The sequence below is a fragment of the Amblyomma americanum genome, chromosome 1, assembly GCF_052857255.1.
Source record: "Amblyomma americanum isolate KBUSLIRL-KWMA chromosome 1, ASM5285725v1, whole genome shotgun sequence".
Taxonomy (NCBI): domain Eukaryota; kingdom Metazoa; phylum Arthropoda; class Arachnida; order Ixodida; family Ixodidae; genus Amblyomma; species Amblyomma americanum.
The window spans coordinates 364,902,893-364,927,521 of NC_135497.1; the positions used below are offsets into that span (position 1 = coordinate 364,902,893).

Here is a 24,629-nt window from a genome sequence, read left to right on the forward strand (position 1 = left end):
CACGCGCCAGCGCCTAGCGTGCTTCCCAACGCCGTACAAATCCAGCGCGCTGCTGCCAGGTCACGTGGCAGGACGCAGCACACCCTCCTCCCCTCCTCTCCCTCGGTGCATTCCGGAGTGATATCCGGCTAGGCCTTACGCCGCGCCGTGCCGTGCTCCGTGCTGCTGCTGTTCGTGTGCCGTTTGTGTCTGATTTCAAAATCGTTCCTTCAAACTTCCGTTTGGATTTTTTGCTTATAGTAGCTTGCGCCGCGTGTCAGCAATGCAGCCGTTCGCGTACTTTGTGAAAAGTGAGCACGCCGAGAAGCATGGAGCCATTTCATATTGACAACACGTTCGGCTTCAACCGTAGCAACCGCGAAGCAAGAGAAGAAAGCGGTTACTGGAATGCGTCGAGTCTTCGTTTCCACAACACGTTCGACTTCAACCATAGCAGCCGCAAAGCAAGAGAAGAAAGCGGTTACTGGAATGCGTGGAGTCTTCGTTTCCAGGTGAGACCCATAGTGTATCGCAAGAGTGCGTGCAATTTGCGACCGCAAATATAAACGAGCGCGCGCAAAGGCGAGAAGGAGCGGAAGGGACGAGGCTCTGTCAGCTCTATCCTGTTCGTTTCCCTTCGGCATTGCGCGTGAGTCACTGGTTGTTTCCGCGGCAGCATAGTGCATTCTACATCGAATCATCAAACTGCTGGTCCGTCAGTGTTCACAGTGTATGCGTGTCGACGCGAGCGCCAAAGTGTATGCATAGATGCGTTTGCTGAATGGCAGGCGCGCGTAGGAGTCCTAAATGTAAATGTGGCAATTGTATACCGCCCAGCAAGGCGCGTGACTATGTTTTGGGCTTTCGTTAAGGTGGTTGCCCGACTTCCTGTTCATTATTCGACGTGGGGCGTGATCGTGCACTGCCTGCACTCGTGTTTTTGACGCCAGTATCGGCCCGTTGCGAACTGCCGATAGCGTGCGCCGCTCGGTCTGTTTAGCGTTCTGTTATTCGCTACGCGTACGTGCGTCTTTATAGTAATCTGATGCGGCGTCTTAAGGTTAGAACACACCTCTACGAGCCGATTACACCAGCTGTCAAGCTCAGAGTGGGAGGGGTGTGACGCGTCAAGGCATGCAAGCGACTGAGTGAATTGAAGCGACGCGTCACTGCGATACCGCCTGCTCGATCACTTTTGTAACATTGGTACCGTTGCCTGCAGCTGTAAAGTTCTTTTAGTTGCTGGCGGCCGTGAATAAAAGTCATTGCTAAATGATGCCGAAGAAGTAGCCATAGAAAAAGAGCGCTTTGTAACCCTTTCAAATTAAGTTGTTTTGAATAACCTAAGTAGTACGGAGCTGATCATAAAAACTAGTGTGAGCAAGTGGCGTTATGTATTTGAAGTTTGGCTGTTTAAACATTTTCTTGTGGTTGTGTGAAATGCAAGCAATACAAATAATTATCAGGAAGTGCAGGCATTGTGGGTGTCAAATACACAGCTGGAAATTATGTTATGCAGGTGAAGTGCCTTTTCTTCAGTAGTGAAGAGGTCTGAAAAGAGCTTCATCGGAGAAGATGTCTCCACTGTCGAGATTTGGGGCTGTTCTTGTCTGTGCCTGTTCAGCATACATTGCAGAGCACAAGTATGTGTCGAGTTTTCTCAGATCTGTTTTTTTTTCACCTCTGCATTGAGATCAGTGTGTTGCAATGTCTGCTTTGGACCAGAACGTTGATGGCATGTATTGCCATTCCCCTATTCAAAATAACGTGCGTGTCTCTTCTCAATAGGTCATCATCAGATAGTGCCAGTTTCATGCTCAGAAAGAAGCAGTGCTTATATACAGGGGGGGTCTCGGCTGGCCTCGGAACCCTTACAAAACTAGCGGGAATCTGAGACTCCCTGTACTAGAATGTAAGGAGCGTATGAATTCGAAGCAAGCAACCAATTTTCTTTTTCTTGTTAGTGGTGGTTGGAACATTTCTCCTGTCATTTCTAAAACTTCGTGGTGATTTTTAGCAAGAATCATTAACACGTTTTCTTATAGCCGAGACGCAAAAAATGCAACGTTGACAGCACAACACACAGGGTGGAAGAAAAAGGGAAACCCGCACCCTCATACCACGATTGAGTCCAGAGCTGGCCGCTCAGCTCCAAGGCTACACAGCAACAACGAGCACAATGGCATAGCCTCAGCTCAGCCGCTTTCTCTCTCTCTCCCTCTCTAGTTCCCTCCCCACCCGTTCTCGAGTCACTGGAGACCCCCTTCAATGCAGCCAGGCTTTAAAAATGCCAATATGAAGTAATGGGCTACAGGGCAGCATTCTAAGGTGATATTACAGCATGAGAACAATGCTTTTATTCTTTTTTCCTCCAGTATCCATCTCCCATGGCACTCCTCATAGACAATCATAGTAGAAGGATAACCATGTCAAGCTTCTGCAGTAATGCCGGTGTCACATGGCACTCCTCAGAGACTGGTCCAGCAAATACGTCTTATTTCACTTGATGAAAAGAATATGAATGGTGTTATATAGTGCAGCTATAAATGCTCCTCAAAGATGAGAAACATTAATTGAACTTGAAGCTTAACAGCTTCTCTTCTGTGGCCTGTCACTGTATAACGAAAGTAAAAACAGCGCTAATTTTTGCACAAACCACACAGAAAGAACACACTGGACAGCACCCGTACTGTCTGTTCTTTCTGTGTTGTTTATGTAAAAATTAGCGCTGTTTTTATTTTTGTTACACAATGTTACACCAACTAGTCCAGCAAGAGGTACTGTAAATGAACTTTTCACTGTAGTTGCAATATTTTTCCTGCCTCTAGATCCGAGTGGAAAATAAGCACTGTCTACTGCAAACTACTTCAAGGTCTGTTGAATTATAGCCTGTGCACGAAAAAGCTAAAAGTGCTAAATAAAAAAAGGTGAATGTTCACCATAAATTGTTACCTCTGTGATTATCTTGGTCAGTTCTGATTTTTTTTGCCATTTCACTTGCTTGGTATGACACTGGGCAAGTTCAGTGAATATACTTGCTCTGTTACACTTACAGGAAATTAGGAGCTTGTAGTGACCTGTTTGACTCAGCCTTTCGGCATGCTACCTGATATCATAGTTCAACAAAGCTTGAAAGAAACTGCATATACTATGGACACCAGATGTTTGCTTGCGTCTTTTTTCAAATGCCTTAGACATTAATGTGCAGGCGCGGACAGAAGTAAACGAAGCGCGCCGCACAAGAAAGAACTGCTTTTCAGCACCGCCTAGCAAAACCACACGTAAGCTCAAAATCGCGACACGCATATGCAGGCCCCCTACCAGCGCAACCCTCTTTGCTCCGCTCGCCTCGCATTCGGCCGTAGTCAGGGTCACGCTGATGATGGTTATGATCGGATGGTTGCGCCATTAGTAGCGAGCGGGCATTTCGGAGCGCACAGACCGCTGCCTTGATGCCAAAAATCCCGCGAGGGCGACGCTATCATTATGACGTTTCATCTGTGACAGCTGTGGCGCGTTTCCATTGCAAATAGCGCGCGTCCTTCGAACTTTAGTGGCTTCTGGGATTCATTTCCATCTCGCTATAGACCAAATAAACTCAAAAGCACTCGATCCACCACCGCAGTTTCGGGATCTTTTATACAGTTACCGTTCATTTTCGGCTTGCTCCTGCGAGGAACCGACGGAGCGGCAAGGCATGCGGCCTGTGTGTCTGTACTGCACCACAGTGCTCCTGCATTGGAACCTCGCCTAGGAGGTCAGCTTAAAAGGAGATGAAACCACCGCTCTTGGCGCTTTTTGCAGCACGATCCAGCGTCTCAAGGATAGTGACTGCTTCCAAATGTGCTGGATGCAGCTGTTGGGTTTCCACACCTATATTCTCAAACCAATGTCTATATGTAACCGGTAGCTGTGAAGTAATACAGCTCGCACAGAAGAGTTTGGATCAATTGCTGGGTTCTGTCGTGGCTTATACTCTGATTAGTGGGCGATCAAGGATACTTATATGCCGAATTTCGCACGCGGAGCACGCAACAGTGACGCACTGCTGCCGCGGCATTCATGTGGGTGAGACAGCGGGTGCTTGTCGTCATCCTAAGATCCAAAGGTGCATGCAAAGTGATTACCATGAGCTCTGCTCCGCACATGACAGCGCGATACGCAGCGCACTGTCTCAGTGGTGATAAGAGCAGGATCCAGTATAGGGCAGTTTGTTTCGGGGGAGACAGGCAGGGTGCATGCACTAGTGCTGCGTCAGCGCCTGGTAGGAACAAGGCGAATCATCAGTGATCACTGTAGAAAATTAACACAAAACTGAGGCAGTATGCCGAGTTTTTCGAGCGCGTTTGCTTGAGAATGAGACGCAGAAGAGTCCCAGCGGCTGCAAAAGTTCGAAACATGCGGGTTTTTTGCGGCGCAAACACGCCTCCAGCTGTCTCAAACGAAGCGGCTTAATGGTAGAGCCGTCCCCGCGCAATTTGCCTTATCAAGACAGCGGTCTTTGTTTTCCGAACTGTTCGCTAGCTACACAGAGCACGACCATACAATCATGATCATCATCAGCACGACACAGACGCCGGACGAATGCGAGGCAAGCGGAGCATTGAGAGGGTCGCGCCGGAAGCGGGCCTGCACATGCGCGTGGCGATTTCCAGCTCTCGTCTGGTTTGGCTAGGCGGCGCTGAAACGCAGTTCTTGTGCGGCACGCTCTGTTTACTTCTGTCCGCACCTGTACATGAACCACCCCGTGATATTTGCTCTATGACTGGTAAATAATTTATAATTGTCTTTCTCCTTGTGGTTTCAGTAATATCAACCGAACGATGGCTGCGACGTGTAGTTGGTTTTCAGGTCATGGCAAAAGCAAAAAAACTGGTAATATAACTGCTACTATGGCATTTGCTGTCATTCCAGCTTTTGAAACAGGCTGTTTTAGGTGTTGTAGTGAATTAACACTGCACATCAACATTTATATTGTAGCCTTTTTCATGCCTTTTTTCATGCCTTTTTCATCATTCGGCTGATCAAGCCTAAACAACATCAGAGAAGGAAATGGAATTATAAATTATTTAATGATAGGCAAATACCATTTGGGGATTCATGTATTCTATTGTCTGATGCAGCGTTTAAAAAAAAATATGTGACCAAAGTTACGTTTTTATAGCCCTTGAAACTTGTTTTTTAGGTGTTGTCTATTTCACTGTTCTCAATTAGCAGAGGTAGCAGTGATCAGTACTGCTTATCTTCTTCTTGTTGTTCTCTTTTCATTCATTGGCTGGGCCCTGTTTTCCTGTGTTATTTTGTGTTCTGTAATCGCATAGTGCATCCCTTCTTTTTTGTTTGTGCACCACTTCTGTTCAGTGTTTCAGCTGGCAGCTTTCCTTTCATTTTTGCCTTCTCCTCTGACGGTGCTCATGGTACAAGACAAAATATAGTTCACTGAAAGGCTGAATTCTAAATTGTACAACATTATTAAGGTGCCCTCTTCCTTTTTAGCACATGCCATTATTGGTGATGCCTACTGTTGCCAAGAATCTTACATTGACACAAATTTGTTTCACAAGTGCAGGGCATGCTTTGCTCTCATGTACAGTTTGTGCATTTACAGTGTATAACTTGTACATTGTCTCTTAGTTGGTGACTGACACAGTGGCCTCATTGGTTGGCTTTTATGGTATTATGAAGGTTAGAATTTGTTTTTCTCACTGCTGATGAGCTTTACAGGAGCTTATGATGCCTTCAACAGTCATGTCTTTTTTATTGCTTTAGTTAGGATACTGAGGCTCAAATGAGCGAGCATCTGAGACCAAAATACCAGTATAACTTCGTGCCGTTTGTCAGCTTTCTTTATGATGTGCATAACTGTTCAAATAGGAAATAATTTCAGGTCTTAGTGGTCCTTCATTTTCTTTTGCTTTTCAGCCTTTATGCCAGATGTCAAATTTTGGGGGATAGTTTGTCACATCCTTCATCATTGAAGTAGGTAGCACAATGTACCAGCCGTGACAATTGGTCATTATAACTAAGCATCCCACCTTCCCTTTATGAGCACACCAAAGCTGAGATCTGATGGCAACTTTGATGAGTATTGACACCTGAAGTTGTCTTGTTACAAGCATAATGTTACGGACCACTTTAAAATTTCCTTATGCTATTGGGATCAAATCTTGTTTTTGCTTGCAGTCAAACTCGCTCAATGGCACTTTCATTGTGAAAATTAGTATAACGCTTGGAAAAGGCAGCCAGGTCCTTCATTGTATGTGAGTGGTGCACACTGGAATCCTGCTCCTGCAGCAAATGATGTGGGTCATATTGGAGGTTGTGTTAAAAAGTAATGAAGCATAGATATGAAAATGGTGATACAAGTTATTACCATTTTGTGGCCTTTGACCAATTTCTGTCTTTTAAAGGCACTGTACTAAAAAGAAACTGAAGTGCGCTGGAGCCGCTGGAAACCTTTTGAGTTAAGAAAAGGCATACTGACTGTGCTCATGACAATTTGATAATTGTGCAAAATTTAAAAATGACCATTTTACTACTTCTTTATGAATATGTACTCTCTAGTGTCACATAAGGTGTAATGACAGAACTTGTCTCTAATTTTTCTTTGCACTTCAGTTTTGTTTCTATTTATATTTTGTATTTCTTAGCATGAACACCACAGGCCATGCACTCCTTTATTACTTTGTATAAGGAAACAGTGGCAAGTCAAGTGTCTGCGTGTGGGCCCCTCGTTTAACACTATTCTAAGGCACTAAGTTGTTTGCCTTGGACTCAATAGTTCATGCGCTTCTAGCTGAAAAAATAAGTAATGTTTCGTTCAATTTTGACTACAAGAACATTGCTAACTAGGCAGCATATTGAGGACACATTAGATTTACTGCAGGTCAACCGGCATTAGTGCCTTGCTTGACAAGGGCAAGGGCAAGAACTGCAATTAGAAAATTGCTCTTAGCAGTCACTGCGAAGCCACCGCGGTGGCTGAGTGGTTATGGCACTCGGCTGCTGGCCCTAAAGACGCGAATTCAATCCCGGCCGCGGCGGTCAAATTTCGATGAAGGCGAAATTCTTGAGGCCTGTGTACTGTGCGGTGTCAGAGCACTCTAAAGAACCCCAGGTGGTCGATACTTCTGGAGCCCTTCATTACGGTGTCTCTCATAGCCTGAGTCGCTTTGGGACGTTAAACCCATATTAACCAAACCAGTCACTGCGTGTTGATTTAAACACTGGCAGTGCTCCTGCTATTTTTATTTTCAGTATTTGCTACCACACATACTAATCTGCGATTTTCAAGGATGAAGTCAATTTCTTTTCAATAATTGTGCAGTTAAAGTTGCATGTTCTAAAATTCGAAGCAAGCAGTTGCCTTTTGTACTTCACACTCCTATCAGAACTCACCACTATTGCATGACACCATCAACATCAAGGTGCAAGTCTTGTGTTGGTAATAAACGAAATGGTTTCTACTTTCTTGTTTCAACAGGCGTTAAAGCATACTGCTGTTGTTGCTGTGAAGCGTACAAATACAATTATTATATTCCTGGCTGCAAATATGGCTAAAAATTTTTATACGCGTGTTCTTTTTCCTTTAGGTGTATCTGCATTCAAGGTAGAGAAGGCAATGTATGACACCGTGAAGAGAATCCCAATAGATGCAGTATTTCACAAGAGAACTGCCATTCCCATCTGGTCAACAGAAGCAGTTGTACTATGCAGTTCCAGTGGCAACTGCTCAGGAGGTGACAACGGAAGGCAAGGAAAAGGTTCTCCACAAGGCTAAGCATAGAGGGCTGGGATAGTCGGTTCTGGGAAGAATTATGAGACATCATTCCAGCACACAAAAAATATGTCCGGTGTCCGTGGTGTCTATCCTCTTCGTTCGTGTATTTTTGTGCGCTGGAGTGTGAAAAATGGATGCACTGAGAGGTAATTGCTAGCTGTAGCTGGATTTATCTCAGGGGCATATACTCACTCCATCAGCGTATGCGAGAATTACGACTCAGGTTTGTTAGTGGTTTATAATATGAAAGCGCCAAACAAAGGATAATGCCAGACATACAAGACGTGATCAAATAATTGTAGATGCCTTCATGTGAAAGTTTATTTACAGGAGGTTAATTGATGGGTTCAGTTAGCTCGTGTGAGGATAAAAGCAGCTTAAAAGCCTAGGCTCTATGTTCAGTGCGGCAGTGCATAATCAGTGAAATTACTCATAATGAAATTTTAGTGAATATGTACTTCTCATGCCATGGAAACAGAAGACGGACAGGGCAGTCATTTGCCCTGAAGCTCGGATTTTAGCTACTGAGGCCTAAGTGATACTGATTCAGTATAGGCATTCGTGGGTGCCGCCACATTTGCAATCGTCCATGAATCCTCTGGTTGCCTCTACTTAACAACGAAAATTTGTATGTTATAACTTGTAGCCATCACTGAAAGCATTTTGCATGAAAATAAGCTTGAATTGAATGCTAGCTGGCCTATTGTTTAACTGTCAGATGCCATGATGGAAGTGATTGTTAGAGTCCACCATGTAGCCCATAATGAACCCCTGTCTGCCCTTACCTTATCTGCTCTTTTGCCTAGCTGTTATGCATGCAGTTTTACAAGTCACGTTCTAACTTCAGCTACTTCAGTTTACATGTAAAAAGATTTTGGCTACTGTTTACTCAAGCATAGGTGTGCTTGAGCACTCTTTCGCTAGCTTTGCTGCATGCTTTGCAAAAATAGTTTGTAGCATTGAATATGACAAAGCATATCTTAGCCACTTTTTTTCACACTTAGCAGGGACGGCCCAGCGGGGCCTGTAGAGATGGCTCGAAGCAATTGCAATATTTTGTTGCATACATGTTGGGAGGAATCATGCGACTAGTGAGTTACGTATATGTGTGGCAGTAAACATTGCTACTTTGGAAAAGGCGCCGGTCTGCCATACAATGTCAGCGAAGCTTAACGAACCCCACTTGGTCTAAACTAATTTGGAGCCCTGCACTAGTGTCCTGAAGCCATTATTGTTTTCTGCCTTGCTTTGAGAAGCGGATCTTGCAAGTGATCTGCCTGCTTAGAACCAGTCAACTTGTTAAGCTTATTCACTTAACTCATAATCAACTCTTGATTCATATTCCAGCGAAGAAGCACACACACACAGAGAAGGAACACGAAAAAAACACGGACGAACGCTGCACTCACAACTGGTTTACTGCGAAAAGAATTCAAGCTTAAAATGGCTCACGCATCTGCGCACTACAGAAAGAAAACCACAACAAACACGTGCCACGAAATAACATCTTATCGTATTGCCGCGAAAAGGTTGAATTCCGAAGCGTACAAAAAAAAACGGATGCATCACTAATGCAGCAATCTACTTTTTCCTTTATGTGAAAGGCCTCCAGGAGTTCACGTGCCGTTTTACACTTGCTTCTGCCTAGGATTCGAACACTATCGAAACGTGGCGAACATGTCACGCATGACTGGCAGTGCCTAACCAAGTGCACATTCTCTTTGTTCTTTTAATTCCTTTGGTGCTCCCCTAGCCGGTCGTTAATACATCGCCCTGTTTGACGGATGTGCACTTTTCCACATGAAAGTGGCAGCTCGTATACCACCTCAGAAGCGCATTGCACATAGGGCGTAGTGTGCTTTTTTCCACACCCGCTTCTCCTTGTTTCGCTTCCGGAAATACGAGGGCACAACTTTGACAGCTTCACCGGCGCCGAAAAATAGAGATAGGAGCCTAACAACTTCCTTGCAGAGGGTGGTGACACACTTTGTTGATAATGAGTTGTCGCTTTTACAAGCTGACAAAGAAGGAGGCTTTGTGATGTTGCCGAAAGGCCTTTTCCATGAAAAAGCCCTTCAAGCGGTTGAAAAGAATTTCACCCTTATAAAGCGTCGTGCTACTACTGCAAAACAAAAGATAGCCGACTTCTGCAAGGATGTTGGGAATGATACTTTGTGTACGCGAGTCACTAAGTCTAAAGGTAATGCTTTGAATGTTTTATTTAGTGCTAAGACGCACAAACCCGGGGTCCCTTTCCGCACTATTGTAAGTGAAAAAGGTTCTTGGCAGTTACATGTTAGCCAGTTTCTGCAAAAATCTTTAAAACAACTTACTGTTCACAATCCCTTCCTTGTCAAAAATTCTGGAGATGTAGTTAATTTTCTCAAGAACGACCGCAACGTCGGCTTTGCTTTCTCTGTCGATGTAGAGGATCTGTTTTATTCTATACCTCACCAAGAGTTGTTCGCTTCTTTGAGACAATGCATTGACAAGAGTGGTGTTGTCCCTTTCCAAAATTCGGCTGGCATGTCTGTGGACAATTTTTTTTACTCTTTTAGAAATTTACCCTAAATGTACATTTATCGCTTTTACCAATCACCTCTATTTACAGACGAAAGGCATTTGCATTTAATCTTGCGTTGCACCCATTTTAAGTGACATTTTTTAGCCAGCATTGACCAGGTTTTAAGCACTGTTTTTAACTCGGACGAGGTCATCAAAGTGTACCGATATGTTGATGTTTTTTTAATATTTCTGGACAAGCAGAGCCCTTTACACTACTGCGCTATTGTTAACAAGATTTTAGATGCTTTTAGGAAGTATGGAAAGGGACTAACATTTACTTTCGAGACACCGGATAACGACGAACTTCAGTTTCTAGATATTCGAGTGAAGTTGGGCAGAGGTCATACTTGTTGGATGTACGCCCCTCGTGTTCAGAAGCAACTCTTGCCTTACGACTCTACTCATTCGAAGGTCATAAAAAGAGGGATAGTTAGTTTGTGTCTGGATTCGGCGCTTGAGAAATCGTGCGTCCATGAGATGCAGTCTAGCTTTCAGAACCAATTGGCTAGAATTTTGTCAGCGGGCTACCCCTTGTCGGTCGTGACTTCTGTTGCAGAAGCTTGCCTGAAAAAAGTGAAGGCACGCACAGAGAACTCCAAGAAGAAAGAAAGGAACATGAACCTGCGACCGGAAGTGGCCCCCTACCTACACAAGGTGTCGCATAACATGAAGAAGGTAGCGAACAGGTATGGGGTGCCGCTCGTTTTTTCGGCGCCGGTGAAGCTGTCAAAGTTGTGCCCTCGTATTTCCGGAAGCGAAACAAGGAGAAGCGGGTGTGGAAAAAAGCACACTACGCCCTATGTGCAATGCGCTTCTGAGGTGGTATACGAGCTGCCACTTTCATGTGGAAAAGTGTACATCGGTCAAACGGGGCGATGTATTAACGACCGGCTAGGGGAGCACCAAAGGAATTTAAAGAACAAAGAGAATGTGCACTTGGTTAGGCACTGCCAGTCATGCGTGACATGTTCGCCACGTTTCGATAGTGTTCGAATCCTAGGCAGAAGCAAGTATAAAACGGCACGTGAACTCCTGGAGGCCTTTCACATAAAGGAAAAAGTAGATTGCTGCATTAGTGATGCATCCGTTTTTTTGTACGCTTCGGAATTCAACCTTTTCGCGGCAATACGATAAGATGTTATTTCGTGGCACGTGTTTGTTGTGGTTTTCTTTCTGTAGTGCGCAGATGCGTGAGCCATTTTAAGCTTGAATTCTTTTCGCAGTAAACCAGTTGTGAGTTCAGCGTTCGTCCGTGTTTTTTGCGTGTTCCTTCTCTGTGTGTGTGTGCTTCTTCGCTGCAATATGAATCAAGTATGAATCAAGAATGTTACCAACTTGCCCAAAAACGTGTTTTACTCAAGTATATTTCTTCTGCAGTGGGCCCTTCTTACTGTGTAAACAGAGACTTTCCTTCCGTCGATTTGCTCATCACCAATATTGTTCACTCTACGTGCCGTGCCAGATACATCGCCGTATGCCTCAGAAAAGGCGGGATACCGGAAGAAGTGAGTGCCCTATTCGGCCTTGTTAGACCCTCGTGGGGGCATGTTAAATGCGCCTGCAAAATTTTACGTTCTGAGCTTTGGCGTCAGGTGCGACTTTACCAGGATTGGTTATCCGTAAGTTGTTATGCTCTGAATTCGAAGTGGCTCGCGGTATGCAAACTAGGCCATTACAAACGCCTCACGGGACAGCTGACCGAGCAGTGGCGGAAGTACTGGCTTGGGCTGGCCCTCAGGAAACCGGAGGAGTACAGGACAAGAAATGAAGCCCTCAAGCCTCATGACTCACAGACACGTTCAACGTCCAGCTCAAGCCTCACGGTGTTGGGCGGTGTAGACGTGCCGAAGGATATACACAGGCTACTCAGCAAAGGACCTAAGTACGGACTACCTCCCACGGTACCTATTCAAGACCTGGCTGCCCTGAATCGTCGCATTGCCAAGAAAGCGCATATGGAGCAACAGGAGAGGTGCTTGCTTAAAGGTGTTGACTGCCTCCAAAAAACAGCTGGTGTGTCAAGGGATAGGAGCCTAACAACTTCCTTGCAGAGGGTGGTGACACACTTTGTTGATAATGAGTTGTCGCTTTTACAAGCTGACAAAGAAGGAGGCTTTGTGGTGTTGCCGAAAGGCCTTTTCCATGAAAAAGCCCTTCAAGCGGTTGAAAAGAATTTCACCCTTATAAAGCGTCGTGCTACTACTGCAAAACAAAAGATAGCCGACTTCTGCAAGGATGTTGGGAATGATACTTTGTGTACGCGAGTCACTAAGTCTAAAGGTAATGCTTTTAATGTTTTCTTTAGTGCTAAGACGCACAAACCCGGGGTCCCTTTCCGCACTATTGTAAGTGAAAAAGGCTCTTGGCAGTCACATGTTAGCCAGTTTCTGCAAAAATCTCTAAAACAACTTACTGTTCACGATCCGTTCCTTGTCAAACATTCTGGAGATGTAGTTAATTTTCTCAAGAACGACCGCAACGTCGGCTTTGCTTTCTCTGTCGATGTAGAGGATCTGTTTTATTCTATACCTCACCAAGAGTTGTTCGCTTCTTTGAGACAATGCATTGACAAGAGTGGTGTTGTCCCTTTCCAAAATTCGGCTGGCATGTCTGTTGACAATTTTTCGACTTTTAGAATTTTACCTTAAAGGTACATTTATCGCTTTTAACAATCACCTCTATTTACAGACGAAAGGCATTTGCATTGGATCTTGCGTTGCACCCATTTTAAGTGACATTTTTTTAGCCAGCATTGACCAGGTTTTAAGCACTGTTTTTAACTCGGACGAGGTCATCAAAGTGTACCGATATGTTGATGTTTTTTTAATATTTCTGGACAAGCAGAGCCCTTTACACTACTGCGCTATTGTTAACAAGATTTTAGATGCTTTTAGGAAGTATGGAAAGGGACTAACATTTACTTTCGAGACACCGGATAACGACGAACTTCAGTTTCTAGATATTCGAGTGAAGTTGGGCAGAGGTCATACTTGTTGGATGTACGCCCCTCGTGTTCAGAAGCAACTCTTGCCTTACGACTCTACTCATTCGAAGGTCATAAAAAGAGGCATAGTTAGTTTGTGTCTGGATTCGGCGCTTGAGAAATCGTGCGTCCATGAGATGCAGTCTAGCTTTCAGAACCAATTGGCTAGAATTTTGTCAGCGGGCTACCCCTTGTCGGTCGTGACTTCTGTTGCAGAAGCTTGCCTGAAAAAAGTGAAGGCACGCACAGAGAACTCCAAGAAGAAAGAAAGGAACATGAACCTGCGACCGGAAGTGGCCCCCTACCTACACAAGGTGTCGCATAACATGAAGAAGGTAGCGAACAGGTATGGGGTGCCGCTCGTTTTTTCGGCGCCGGTGAAGCTGTCAAAGTTGTGCCCTCGTATTTCCGGAAGCGAAACAAGGAGAAGCGGGTGTGGAAAAAAGCACACTACGCCCTATGTGCAATGCGCTTCTGAGGTGGTATACGAGCTGCCACTTTCATGTGGAAAAGTGTACATCGGTCAAACGGGGCGATGTATTAACGACCGGCTAGGGGAGCACCAAAGGAATTTAAAGAACAAAGAGAATGTGCACTTGGTTAGGCACTGCCAGTCATGCGTGACATGTTCGCCACGTTTCGATAGTGTTCAAATCCTAGGCAGAAGCAAGTATAAAACGGCACGTGAACTCCTGGAGGCCTTTCACATAAAGGAAAAAAGTAGATTGCTGCATTAGTGATGCATCCGTTTTTTTGTACGCTTCGGAATTCAACCTTTTCGCGGCAATACGATAAGATGGTATTTCGTGGCACGTGTTTGTTGTGGTTTTCTTTCTGTAGTGCGCAGATGCGTGAGCCATTTTAAGCTTGAATTCTTTTCGCAGTAAACCGTTGTGAGTGCAGCGTTCGTCCGTGTTTTTGCGTGTTCCTTCTCTGTGTGTGTGTGCTTCTTCGCTGCAATATGAATCAAGAATGTTACCAACTTGCCCAAAAACGTGTTTTACTCAATCATAATCAACTCGGACATTTTTTATAACTGGAACCCTAACGCTTGGATGCACCAAAAGAAGTGCATCTCACTGGAAGGCAGGGCGTGCTAGGCACTATAGTGGGCAATGCACAGTATGCAGAATATTGTGTGGGTTTTGTATGTGTGCAAGTGTCTGCAGGTAATCTGCAGTCAACTGCACCAGAGGCTCAGGATGTGTATAGCAAGCTATACCTAAACAAAACTCATGTGCGCTCAGGCAGCTTTGGTTTTAATATATTCAGCAGGAAAATTAATCTGGCAGCTTTTTTTGCACTTCTGTTGGGGTTTTTCCAGTGCCAGAGCTCATCGCATCTTGATTAAGATTTCTTTTCGAATCATTAACATTCCACCCTTGTCATTTTGTATGTGGCATTCTGCTGAATATAAATTTCAGCAGTCGGCTTTTTATGATTTGCTGCCACTTTTTTGGAAGAAATGAAGAGGAATGGTCTTCTAAATAGATGCAGCCAGCCATGCAGTGCTTTACAGTTCTGCACCCTGTGCGCATAAAGTCTCAATACATGGATTTTTTCACCCTGAAATATACTCGCATCAGATATTTTTTTTAGTCGAACTACATCTTGTCTCCTTTTTGTGCCCATCTTTATGGGCATCTTGTAATCATTGCTGTAATTCCTTAATTTCTCTTATTTTTGTTTTCTGCACCAGCAGAATTTCCACATCAATTTATTTCTCTAGGCTACCAAGCATTAGTATCTCTGAGCCTGGTAATGAATCAAATTACCGGAGATGCTATAGTGCTGTTGAGTGTCTCAGAAAGCCTGACTGTGTTGGAAGGACTGTCATGCTCAATATCAGCTGCAATGCCAAAATATGACAGGAATTAAGATTATGATGAAGGCGTACCCAACTGTATTGTAAATATATGCAGTTAGCTAAGAATACAAAAGAAAAACACAATGCAATAATTTACATTTTCATTCACACAGCATGATGATGAACAGGGGCAAGGGAGGAGGAACCTCAAAGTGTTTTTCGGTGTCTTCCCCCTTGTCCATGTTCATCGTTGTACTGTGTGAATGAAAGTGTGAAATACTTGCTCATCCAGATACTGACTTCAAGCAAATTAATGCATGTGGGCTGCTTTATGTGAGTAGCATTGATTTACTATAAAGCAGAAGTCAGTTGATTTACTGTAGAGGCATTGCGAGTCGTATTGAATGTGTACTGTATGTTTGCCCCACTGAGCAAAATTTAATAGCAGTATTTGCTGGTTGTCTTTGCACCGTGATTATTCTAGTGTATTTCACACAAATTCGTGATTTTGTTCTCTTGTTCTACAGGCATTGTGGCTACACAGCTGGAGTCAAGCTGCTATCAGGGAAATTCAACCTATTCGACTTTGCCAGAAAAGATGCACGCTATGATGCTAGGGGCCTCCATCTTGACTATACTGCCAATTTTGTCTACCAATGATGCTAAGGACGCTTTTGTGCAAATGTGAGCAATTTTTCTTTCTTTACGATACGTGCTTGCTCTTCGGCAAGAACAGAAATGATGTGGTTACGTGCATGTTCCAGTGTACAATCATGTGGAAAATTATGACGCTGCGAGTGTGTGCCATACTATGCCTAACTGCGTGCAGGTGCCATCTGATGAAATGCTCGTGCCATCAAGGACGGCGCAGCGAGATTGATGGATGTTAGTGCACCTGACTCGACATCAGGAGTGCTTGCTGTTTTAGACCATTTGGCGTGCATTCGCTGGGATCTCTTAATTTTTCTCACGATAGTATGTCCAAACTCACAGCATCTCAATCAAGACATTCTACGGTATACCAACCACACCAAATCGAATGGTACATCGACCACACCAGGAAACACCAAACGAAACCACACCAGAGCCGGTATTAGACAACTGGGTCACAGCACAGAAAACCAGACCAGAACACACTAAAGCACACCACACTACGCCGCATCAGGACCCGTGTCTGAAAATGCTGGTCTGGTCGGAACACCAGACACGGTCACACCAGAACCCGTATCTAAAAAAGCCAGTTTGGTGTAAACACCAGAAACGGGCTGGTGTTTTTTTTCAACTGGGTATATGGCATTTCTTTCAATTGTGCCTATGAACTACTGGCAACGTATTGATTCCTTTCAATATAATTTTGATGCATAGTGTTTTGTTCAGCTGTAGGTTAATTTGAGCCCTCTACATATGATGAGTCCACTTCAGATTAAGTTGGGACTTCGAAATTGCCTCATGTTGCATTTGGATTTTTAGACCTGAAAGCTTCATTTTGTAGAAATGTTTTTGAAAGAGGATTTGCTGTATATAATATCTAGCCTACTACAAGAAATTAGCACAAGCATTAGCCTTGCTGTTCATTTTGGCAGCTGACGGTTATGTTCTTACATCACTCATTTAGCTCCAGACTACAATTTTGCCATGGCTCAAGGTGGCCTTAAAGTAATGGTTTCACTTTTTCCTCCTTATCTTATTGTTTGGGAAGTGTATGCCATTGAGTCGTGCATAAAAGGAAGTTAATATGATGATGCAAAGATGGGCATTTAGAAGACAACAGAGAATTTTCTTATCATTAAGCTGAGTCACACCAGTGTGATCATAAGTCTCTGAGTCCTCTGAATTGTCCTGTTCTACATCCTTCTGATTTTTTGTTGTCTTGCACATGGTTCCTCGAAGAGGGAGTTTTATGAATGGTTCAATGTATGGTTTTCATGGCATAGTTCACTTTGTATAATCTGCTTAATCTATTTCAGATCAAAAAGCTAGCACTCATTGGGAGTGAGCTAGCTGATGAGGCTACAAAGTTTATTAAGACTAGTGAAGACTCCTGTGGCCCTTATGTACACATTGAAGGGGCGGGGCGAAAAAGAAGCATATAAGAACCTACGGCTGTACAGCGCAATTTTTGGTGAGTACATGTGAATCTTCTGAAGGTTATAGACACTTTGTGAACACACCATCTAATTGTAGGAAAAAGCTACTTTCAATCTGCCTGTTGTAGTTTTCAGCCCTTCCGTTATCAATTACTGAGTAGCCATCCAAATATAAAGGACTATAGGTACCAAATTTTTGCTTGTGCGTTTTTTTCTTTCAAACCATGCGTTAGACATTCTCTTCATGTACGAGCACTAAATAATTTATTATTTAATTGCATAGTGGTGGTTCAAAAGTGCCAACACATACGGACCAAGAGACGAGACACACAAATCAGCACTGATCTTACAACTGATTTTTTTATTAGGAAGAAGCACGTCATATATATACACACGGAAAAACAGCGCACATGTGCGATGTCAACAAGACTCCTAGTGCTAGTAAAAGGTAAAAACCGCTTTAAAAGCGTGTGTGTATCTGCAGAACCGCTACCCACTAAGTAGCATATTGACTTCTCGAAGCGATAATGTAACCGATGGCGTACTCACGCACCCATTACTTTTTCTGATAATATGAAACGCCTCAGCTACTTCTTTAGTGCGCTGGTCAGAATGAGCGAACAAGACATCAGTATCGGTGCTAGAAATTTTCTTTAGTGCTAAGATGCACAAGCCTAAAGGTCGTTTCTGGGCAAGCGTATCTGAGCACAATTCTTGGCAGTTGTTTGTGTCTATCTACGCAAACATTTGTCGTCACTTCGCATAAAGGATCCGTATCTCGTACCTACAGTGGACTCCTCTTAAACGGAACTTGAAGGGGATTCAAAAAGTGTTCCATTTATCACAAGTTTCATTTACGCAAAGCACACATATTTCATGTAAAAATATTTATTTACACTGCACCAGCCCTTACTGATCTGGGCGTGAAGAAAAAAGGGAATCAATTGTGGTCTAATTTACATTCTTCAGTTGCTTTTTAACAAAGTAACTGTCTTTGAAACTTGGAAAGAATCCACCTTGGCGCACGTAAAACAAAACACACACAAAGAAAAGACAAGGAGACAACGGACAGGCGCCAACTTCGAACTGTTTATTCCTCAAGAAAACCTGTGGAAAGTCATATTTAGGGCAAACAGGGAGGTGCACCAACAAACGCCTTGGGGAACATTGCAAAAAGGTTGAAAACAATAAAGATAAATATGCCAACTTGGTCAACCATGTTAATATGTGCAAGTGCGAACCTCGACTGGAAAAGGCGAAGATTCGTGGCAGGAGCAAGATTAAACAGTCGAGGCTTTTATTGGAAGCGTTTCACATAAAGAAAAAGGTGGCTTTGTGTGTGAGTGACACGTCAGTGAATTTGTATGCGGCGGAGTACAATTTTCTGTGCAAAAACTGATAATGCAGGGTGATAGGTTATGGCTGTGATAGGCACATGGAGTGAAAAAAAAAGTGGGCGTATCCTGAGACTATTTATCTGTGTGGTTTTCTTGAGGAATAAACAGTTGGAAGTTGGCGCCTGTCCGTTGTCTCCTTGTCTTTCCTTTGTGTGTGTGGTTTTACTTGCGCTAAGGTGGATTCTTTCCAAGTTTCAAAGATGCTTAACCAACTTGCCCAGCAACATTCCTTACTGAAAGTAACTGTGCATATTTGAAAGGCTTTGCGAAAATTCTGCGCTCCCTTCACGTTCAAAGTACTGTAGCAAAAGTGCAACTGCATTCCTAGCCGCGCTGTCTGGCACCGCACTGGGCACAGGGTCCTCGCACTCATCACTGGAGGAAGAGTGGTCCTCGGCTTGCACTTCTGCAATAATTTCTTCAAGGCTTTCCTCGCGACAGGTGAGTACATTTGCATCTATGTCCTCATAGTCTTGTCATGAGAAAAGGGCAGAGGGCACTATTTGATTAAATATAGTGTCTGCTTCTTCATCAGCAGTACCTGCCTCTTCATGGGCTATTGGATCGTGTGCTTCGAAGCCTGCATGGTGGAAGCACCTCTGCACTGTTGTTGCCTGAACTTGTTCCCAGGCACGGACCAATATGTGGATAGCAGACAGCAAGTCAATGACATAATCCTTTCCACTGTCACCACAAAGCAGCATGCGGTGAAGCAGTTGGCGGCGGTAGTGGACCTTGACTTTTTAGATGACTCCTTGGTCCATTGGTTGGATGACAGCAGTTGCATTGGCAGGGAAGAATTCAAGGCTGATGGACTTCAGCCCTTCCACCTGGCCATGGGCAGGGCAATTATCTACGATGAAGACAACTTTCCTGCCCTGTCTCGTAAACCTTGCGTCCTCCTCCCGCAGCCAATTTTCGAAAATTGCTGTTGTCATCCACGCTCTCCCATTTGCAGTGTAGGCCACAGGTAGATTTCAAATGCCCTTGAAGCAACGTGGGTGTCTCGATTTTCCTACCACCAGCAGCTTTAACTTTTCATCGCCTGCCATATTAGCGCCCACCAGCACGGTAATGCGCTCTTTGCTGCGCTTCCCACCTGTACAGGCTTCGCCTCTGTAGGCGAGAGTGTTCGATGGAAGCTCCTTGTAGAAGCGGCCCATCTCGTCGACGTTGAATACGTCTCGTGGCTCATAGCTGTTTAAAATCTCCTGCAGCCGTCCGCGTTGCCAGTCAGCGCGGACTTCTCTATTCACTGCATTACTTTCTCCTGAGATCGTTTTGAAGACTAGACCATGGCGCTTTTTAAATCTGCTAAGCCATCCGTCGCTGACGCAGGAATTCTCAACCCCCATTTGCAGGGCTATCTCCCGCTCCTTTTGTTCCAAAATTGGTCCACTTATGGGAAAACTGGCACTCCGCGCCCGCTTACACCACAGAAAAAGAACCTTTTCAAGTTCTTCAAATGGTGTCGTCCTCATATGCATCCGGTTGGAAGCGAATGTCCTAGACTTGACAGCTCCTTGAATGACGTCTTTGTTTTTCATGATCCGCGAAAGCGTCGACTTCGGGATGTCGAACTTCTTCGCGACTTCTGTTTTTGAAAGGGAACTTCGCTCAAGCTCCTGCACAATTTGTAACTTCTTTTCAAGCGAGAGCGCTTTGTGCTGCCGCTTCTTAACGCTTTCCATCACGTCGACGCACCGACAACACCGATCGCACGTAGGAGTAACGCAGAACGACAACAAAAACAAAATTATCAAGCGACTTACTGGATTGGCTTGTCCCGGCTATAGCATTGGCTGCGAAGAATTTGTTAATGGTTGCGAGACTGCCGCTGACATATGCGAGCACAAATACGCTCGGGAGGATTCCAAATTTTTAACTTTTGTGCCGTTTAGCCGAGGGTAACACGTTAGTGGTGTTCCAATTATCCGAAGAATTTTACTGCGGCAGATATACGAAACCAACCAAGTAACCCTGATTAATTTTGTTTATCCGTAAGTTTCATTTAACCGAGTTTCGTTTATTGGGCGTCCACTGTAATTCCGAGGCAGTAGCGGATTTCCTCCCAAATGAGAGGCGGGCACTATGTGATGGTTTTAGCGTAGATGTGGTTGATTTGTTTTATTCTCTTCTACACTTTGAACTAATCTAGTATGTTCAGCATTGTATTACGGATGAGAGCGATGAATGCGTGTTCCAAAATGAGTGTGGAATCACAACAGGATCCTTTTTTTAACTGTTATCTTATTACCTGAGTAACACGTTTGCTGAGTGGGATGGTCGTCTTTATATGCAAAAATCGGGTGTGTGCATAGGTGCCTACGTAGCTCCCATTCTCAGTAACATTTATCTAATCAGGGTTGATATGAAAGTTGAGACTGATCTAGCCGGTTATTGCATATGCATTTTCTGTTATGTGGATGATTACCTGGTGCTGGCTAGGTCCGTGAATCCCGAATTTGTGTCAAATGTTCATAGTTTTGCATGTAATTGGTCGGAGCTCAGGTTCGCACATGAAGTCCTTCAAGAAATTGTCGTGCAGTTCCTTAATTAAAATTCTCTTTTGAACCCAACCATGTCTGTTGGCAGTATTCCCCTAGAAGTGAAAAGTTTCTTTTGAATTACAGGTCCTTTCATTCAAAGCTTGCAAAAAGTGGCATCGTTACGGGGTGCTTAGGCATGGCAGTAAAGAAATCTTATCACAAAATGATGTCCAGTCTCTTAGCCCAAATAGACAGATGTAGGTAAGCTGGTTTCTGGGACTCATTTCTCGTTTCAAGTGCAGACAGTCCTCCATGAGCTGAAATCGTCTGCAAGTACCTCGGGGCTGGAAAAGGGTTCGGAAGAAGGGAGAAGAAAGGTAGTGGGTTATGCCATATGTCCACACGGTATCGCACCGGATTAAAAACAGTGGGAAGCAAGCATGGGGCAAAGGTTCTGTTCCCTGCACCTAACAAGCTAGAGAGTGGGGGCGGCAGTTCAAAGAAAGCATGAAGGGCACACGAGAAATGCTTGCAACATAAATCATGAAAATATATGGCGTAGAAGAGAAGACTGGCGTAGCGTATCAAATCCCTCAGTCCTGTGGCCTTACCTACATAGGTCGAATTGGCCGCTGCGTTAACGTGCGGCTCATGGAGCACCCTAATTCTTTAGGAAAGAAACTAACCTAGCTAAGCATTGTTTCACGTGCAAATGTACGCCATTTTTTAACGATACTGATGTGTTGTTCGCCCATTCTGACCAGCGCACTAGAGAAGGAGCTGAGGCGTTTCATATTATCAGAAATGTAATGGGTGCGTAAGTATGCCATCTGTTACATTATCGCTTCGAGAAATCAATATGCTACTTAGTGGGTAGTGGTTCTACAGATATTCACGTGCTTTTAAAGCAGTTTTTTCTTGTACTAGCACTAGGAGTGTTGTTGACACTGCGCATGTGCGCTGTTTTTTCGTGTGTGTATATATGACGTGCTTCTTCCTAATAAAAAATTCTGTAGTAAGTTCAGCGCTGGTTTGTGTGTCTCGTCTCTTACATGGTCCGTATGTGTTTGCGCTTTTGAACCACCAGTATGGATCAACACCAACTAGCGCAATGTGCAGTTTTTCTGCAATTTCATTTCTTCTTGACGCTGTTTCGGTTTCATCAGTCGAACGATGACTGTGACATGTAGTTGGTGTTTAATTCACATGAGGCATAAAAAATCTGTTATATTATTGCCGACAGGTCATTTTTTGTCATTCAAGGTCTTGGAAGAGGCTGGAATAAATGTCGTAGTCATTTAAAGCTACATATCAGTGATTGTATTAGTTCTTCTAGTTGCATCATGTGACCAAAACATCAACTTGACGACAGTCGGCGTTCGGTCGATGAAACCAAAACAGCATGAGAGAAGAAATTCGATTATAAATTTTTTAGCGGGGCTGTAGGCAAATACTACCTGCTAATTCATGTATTTATTATCTAACGCATCATTTGACACAAGAAAGCACGCAATAAATTTAGGTGTCTATATTCTTTTAATGGCTCATGCACGTTTCGGTTATTCTTATTACGGATATTTATGTTTAATATGGTTACGGATATTAACAGCAAACGAAATTTGCTGATATTTCAAGCATTGCACATTGTAGCATTGCATACGGCTGTGAAGCATTTCCTGAAAGATGTGACTATAATACTTTGGAAAGTGATTTTTATCCACCATACGGAATATCAATTTGATGTGTGTGTTTAGTTGTTCACTTTTACATCTGCTATGCAGCGCAGATGCCCAACAGCCACCATGGAAGGTAACAACAGAGTGGCTGCGTTCGTGCTGGGGGCGAGAGACTGGGATGGTGGTCGGAAAGTTCGGATGAAGGGGGCGGACCCTTCACCCCAGTAATTGGGGCTTTGTATGCAAGAATGCCCAAAATGTCTTGCAAAAACAAATAAATAAATAAGAAGCATTCTTACTTGCATTGTAATTTCAGTAGAAACATGTACACAAAAAATACTGATGAAGTGAAGAAAGCCTCTCTGGGTTGGTGGGCCCAAAGGCATACAGCTATTGGTTTTATATGGGTTACCTTTGTTGACTTCCCGCAAGTTACCACCTAAGAAGCCCACTGGGACCAGAACGGCTAAACCACAGGGGCCTAGTACGGGCTTGCCCACGGGTTCCCAGTACGGGCTAGCCCACGGAGGCCCGACACGGGCCAGCCCACAAAGGCCGGACACAGGCCAGCCCACAAAGGCCCGACACGGGCCAGCCCACAAAGGCCCGACACGGGCCAGCCCACAGAGGCCCGGCACGGGCCAGCCCACAGAGGCCCGGCACAGGCTAGCCCACGGAGGCCCGGCACGGGCCTGCCCAAGAGGATCCAGCGCGGAGCCTTGTGGGGCTATGCAGTAAGCCAACTGGGCAGCCCTTGAGGGTCCCCCCTGATGCCGAGTTGCAAATCCCGCACATATCCCACGTCGGGCCCCTATGGGCAGCCCGTGCCGGGCCCACAAGGGCCCGCAGTTCAGAGCCCCATTTGTGCTACTGGGGTTCTTATATATTTCTGATCATATAAGTAGTCATTAACATATTCAACACTTCGCTTTTGAAATAAGCAATGTTCGGATGTTTGTATGTGAAAACTTCTGCTTGCCGATTTATTGTAGAAGATGCCTTTGTTAACTGCTCGTTGGACTACACAACCCAGGATTCCTGCTTCCCTTTGATCAGAGTGACTGAAAAACTATTGTTACTGTTGTCGCTATGTCAGCAGAATAAGCATTAGAGCATGGTCTTGCATTACCAGCTTGTAACTGCTGATGGAAAGTTCGCAGTAGCAGTACCAGTTACTTATTCCCTGTAATTTTTGCGGTAGTGTAATGTACTCTCATAATACTGTGGTCTGATGGAGGATATGAACTCATAGCAGTGTGAACTAAACTTCTGCACATGGAGACTAAAAACTGTTAAAGTTCTGTCATTCACAGTTTATGTGTATTGGATTCTGCTACTTTTTATGCCTTTGTGATTGTGAAAATGTTCACTTAAGCATTCTAGGGACACTTACAATAGATTCTAGGGACACTTACAATGGACTAAAAATTACCTGTATCAAGTCTATGTAATTCTAAATACAACGAGACCACTCTCATCAAAAGTGAAGCTTTTGTAAACTAGCGACGACCAAACAACAAAATACATTTGTTACCGTGGCCAGCCGGGTTACAACGGCGCATGTCTACAGTTAATTTTTGGCAGGAATAGCAGTGGCTTTGCTACACTTTTATTTACTTGAGAACGATGGCAACCATTCTTTGGGTGCGTATGTCAGGAGTTTGAATCGGGTATTTCGATCACGAGTTTGAGTCAAGCATTAGGAAATATTTAGTTTAGTTTATAGGGGTTTAACGTCCCAAAGCAACTCAGGCTATGAGAGACGCCGTAGTGAAGGGCTCCGGAAATTTCGACCACCTGGGGTTCTTTAACGTGCACTGACATCGCACAGTACACGGGCCTCTAGAATTTTGCCTCCATCGAAAT

General features: G+C 44.2%; 1 protein-coding gene across 3 annotated transcripts in view; it reads left to right on the forward strand.

The window, feature by feature from the left end:
- The first annotated feature begins 131 nt into the window (after positions 1 to 131).
- Positions 132 to 24,629, forward strand: part of LOC144115631 (uncharacterized) — a 28,932-nt gene continuing 4,434 nt past the window's right edge. Inside the window, exons 1-9 of one of the 3 annotated variants that reach the window (XM_077650057.1) lie at positions 132 to 491; positions 1,499 to 1,622; positions 4,787 to 4,854; positions 7,572 to 7,731; positions 11,702 to 11,829; positions 13,524 to 13,653; positions 15,642 to 15,798; positions 17,082 to 17,236; positions 22,869 to 23,062. In XM_077650057.1, coding sequence (XP_077506183.1) covers positions 1,555 to 1,622; positions 4,787 to 4,854; positions 7,572 to 7,731; positions 11,702 to 11,829; positions 13,524 to 13,653; positions 15,642 to 15,774 — 687 coding nt within the window. In that variant the 5' untranslated portion in view covers positions 132 to 491; positions 1,499 to 1,554 and the 3' untranslated portion in view covers positions 15,775 to 15,798; positions 17,082 to 17,236; positions 22,869 to 23,062. Of the gene's footprint in view, positions 492 to 1,498; positions 1,623 to 4,786; positions 4,855 to 7,571; positions 7,732 to 11,701; positions 11,830 to 13,523; positions 13,654 to 15,641; positions 15,799 to 17,081; positions 17,237 to 22,868; positions 23,063 to 24,629 lie in introns of those variants that run through there. The other 2 variants (XM_077650058.1, XM_077650059.1) reach the window with 2 other exon arrangements.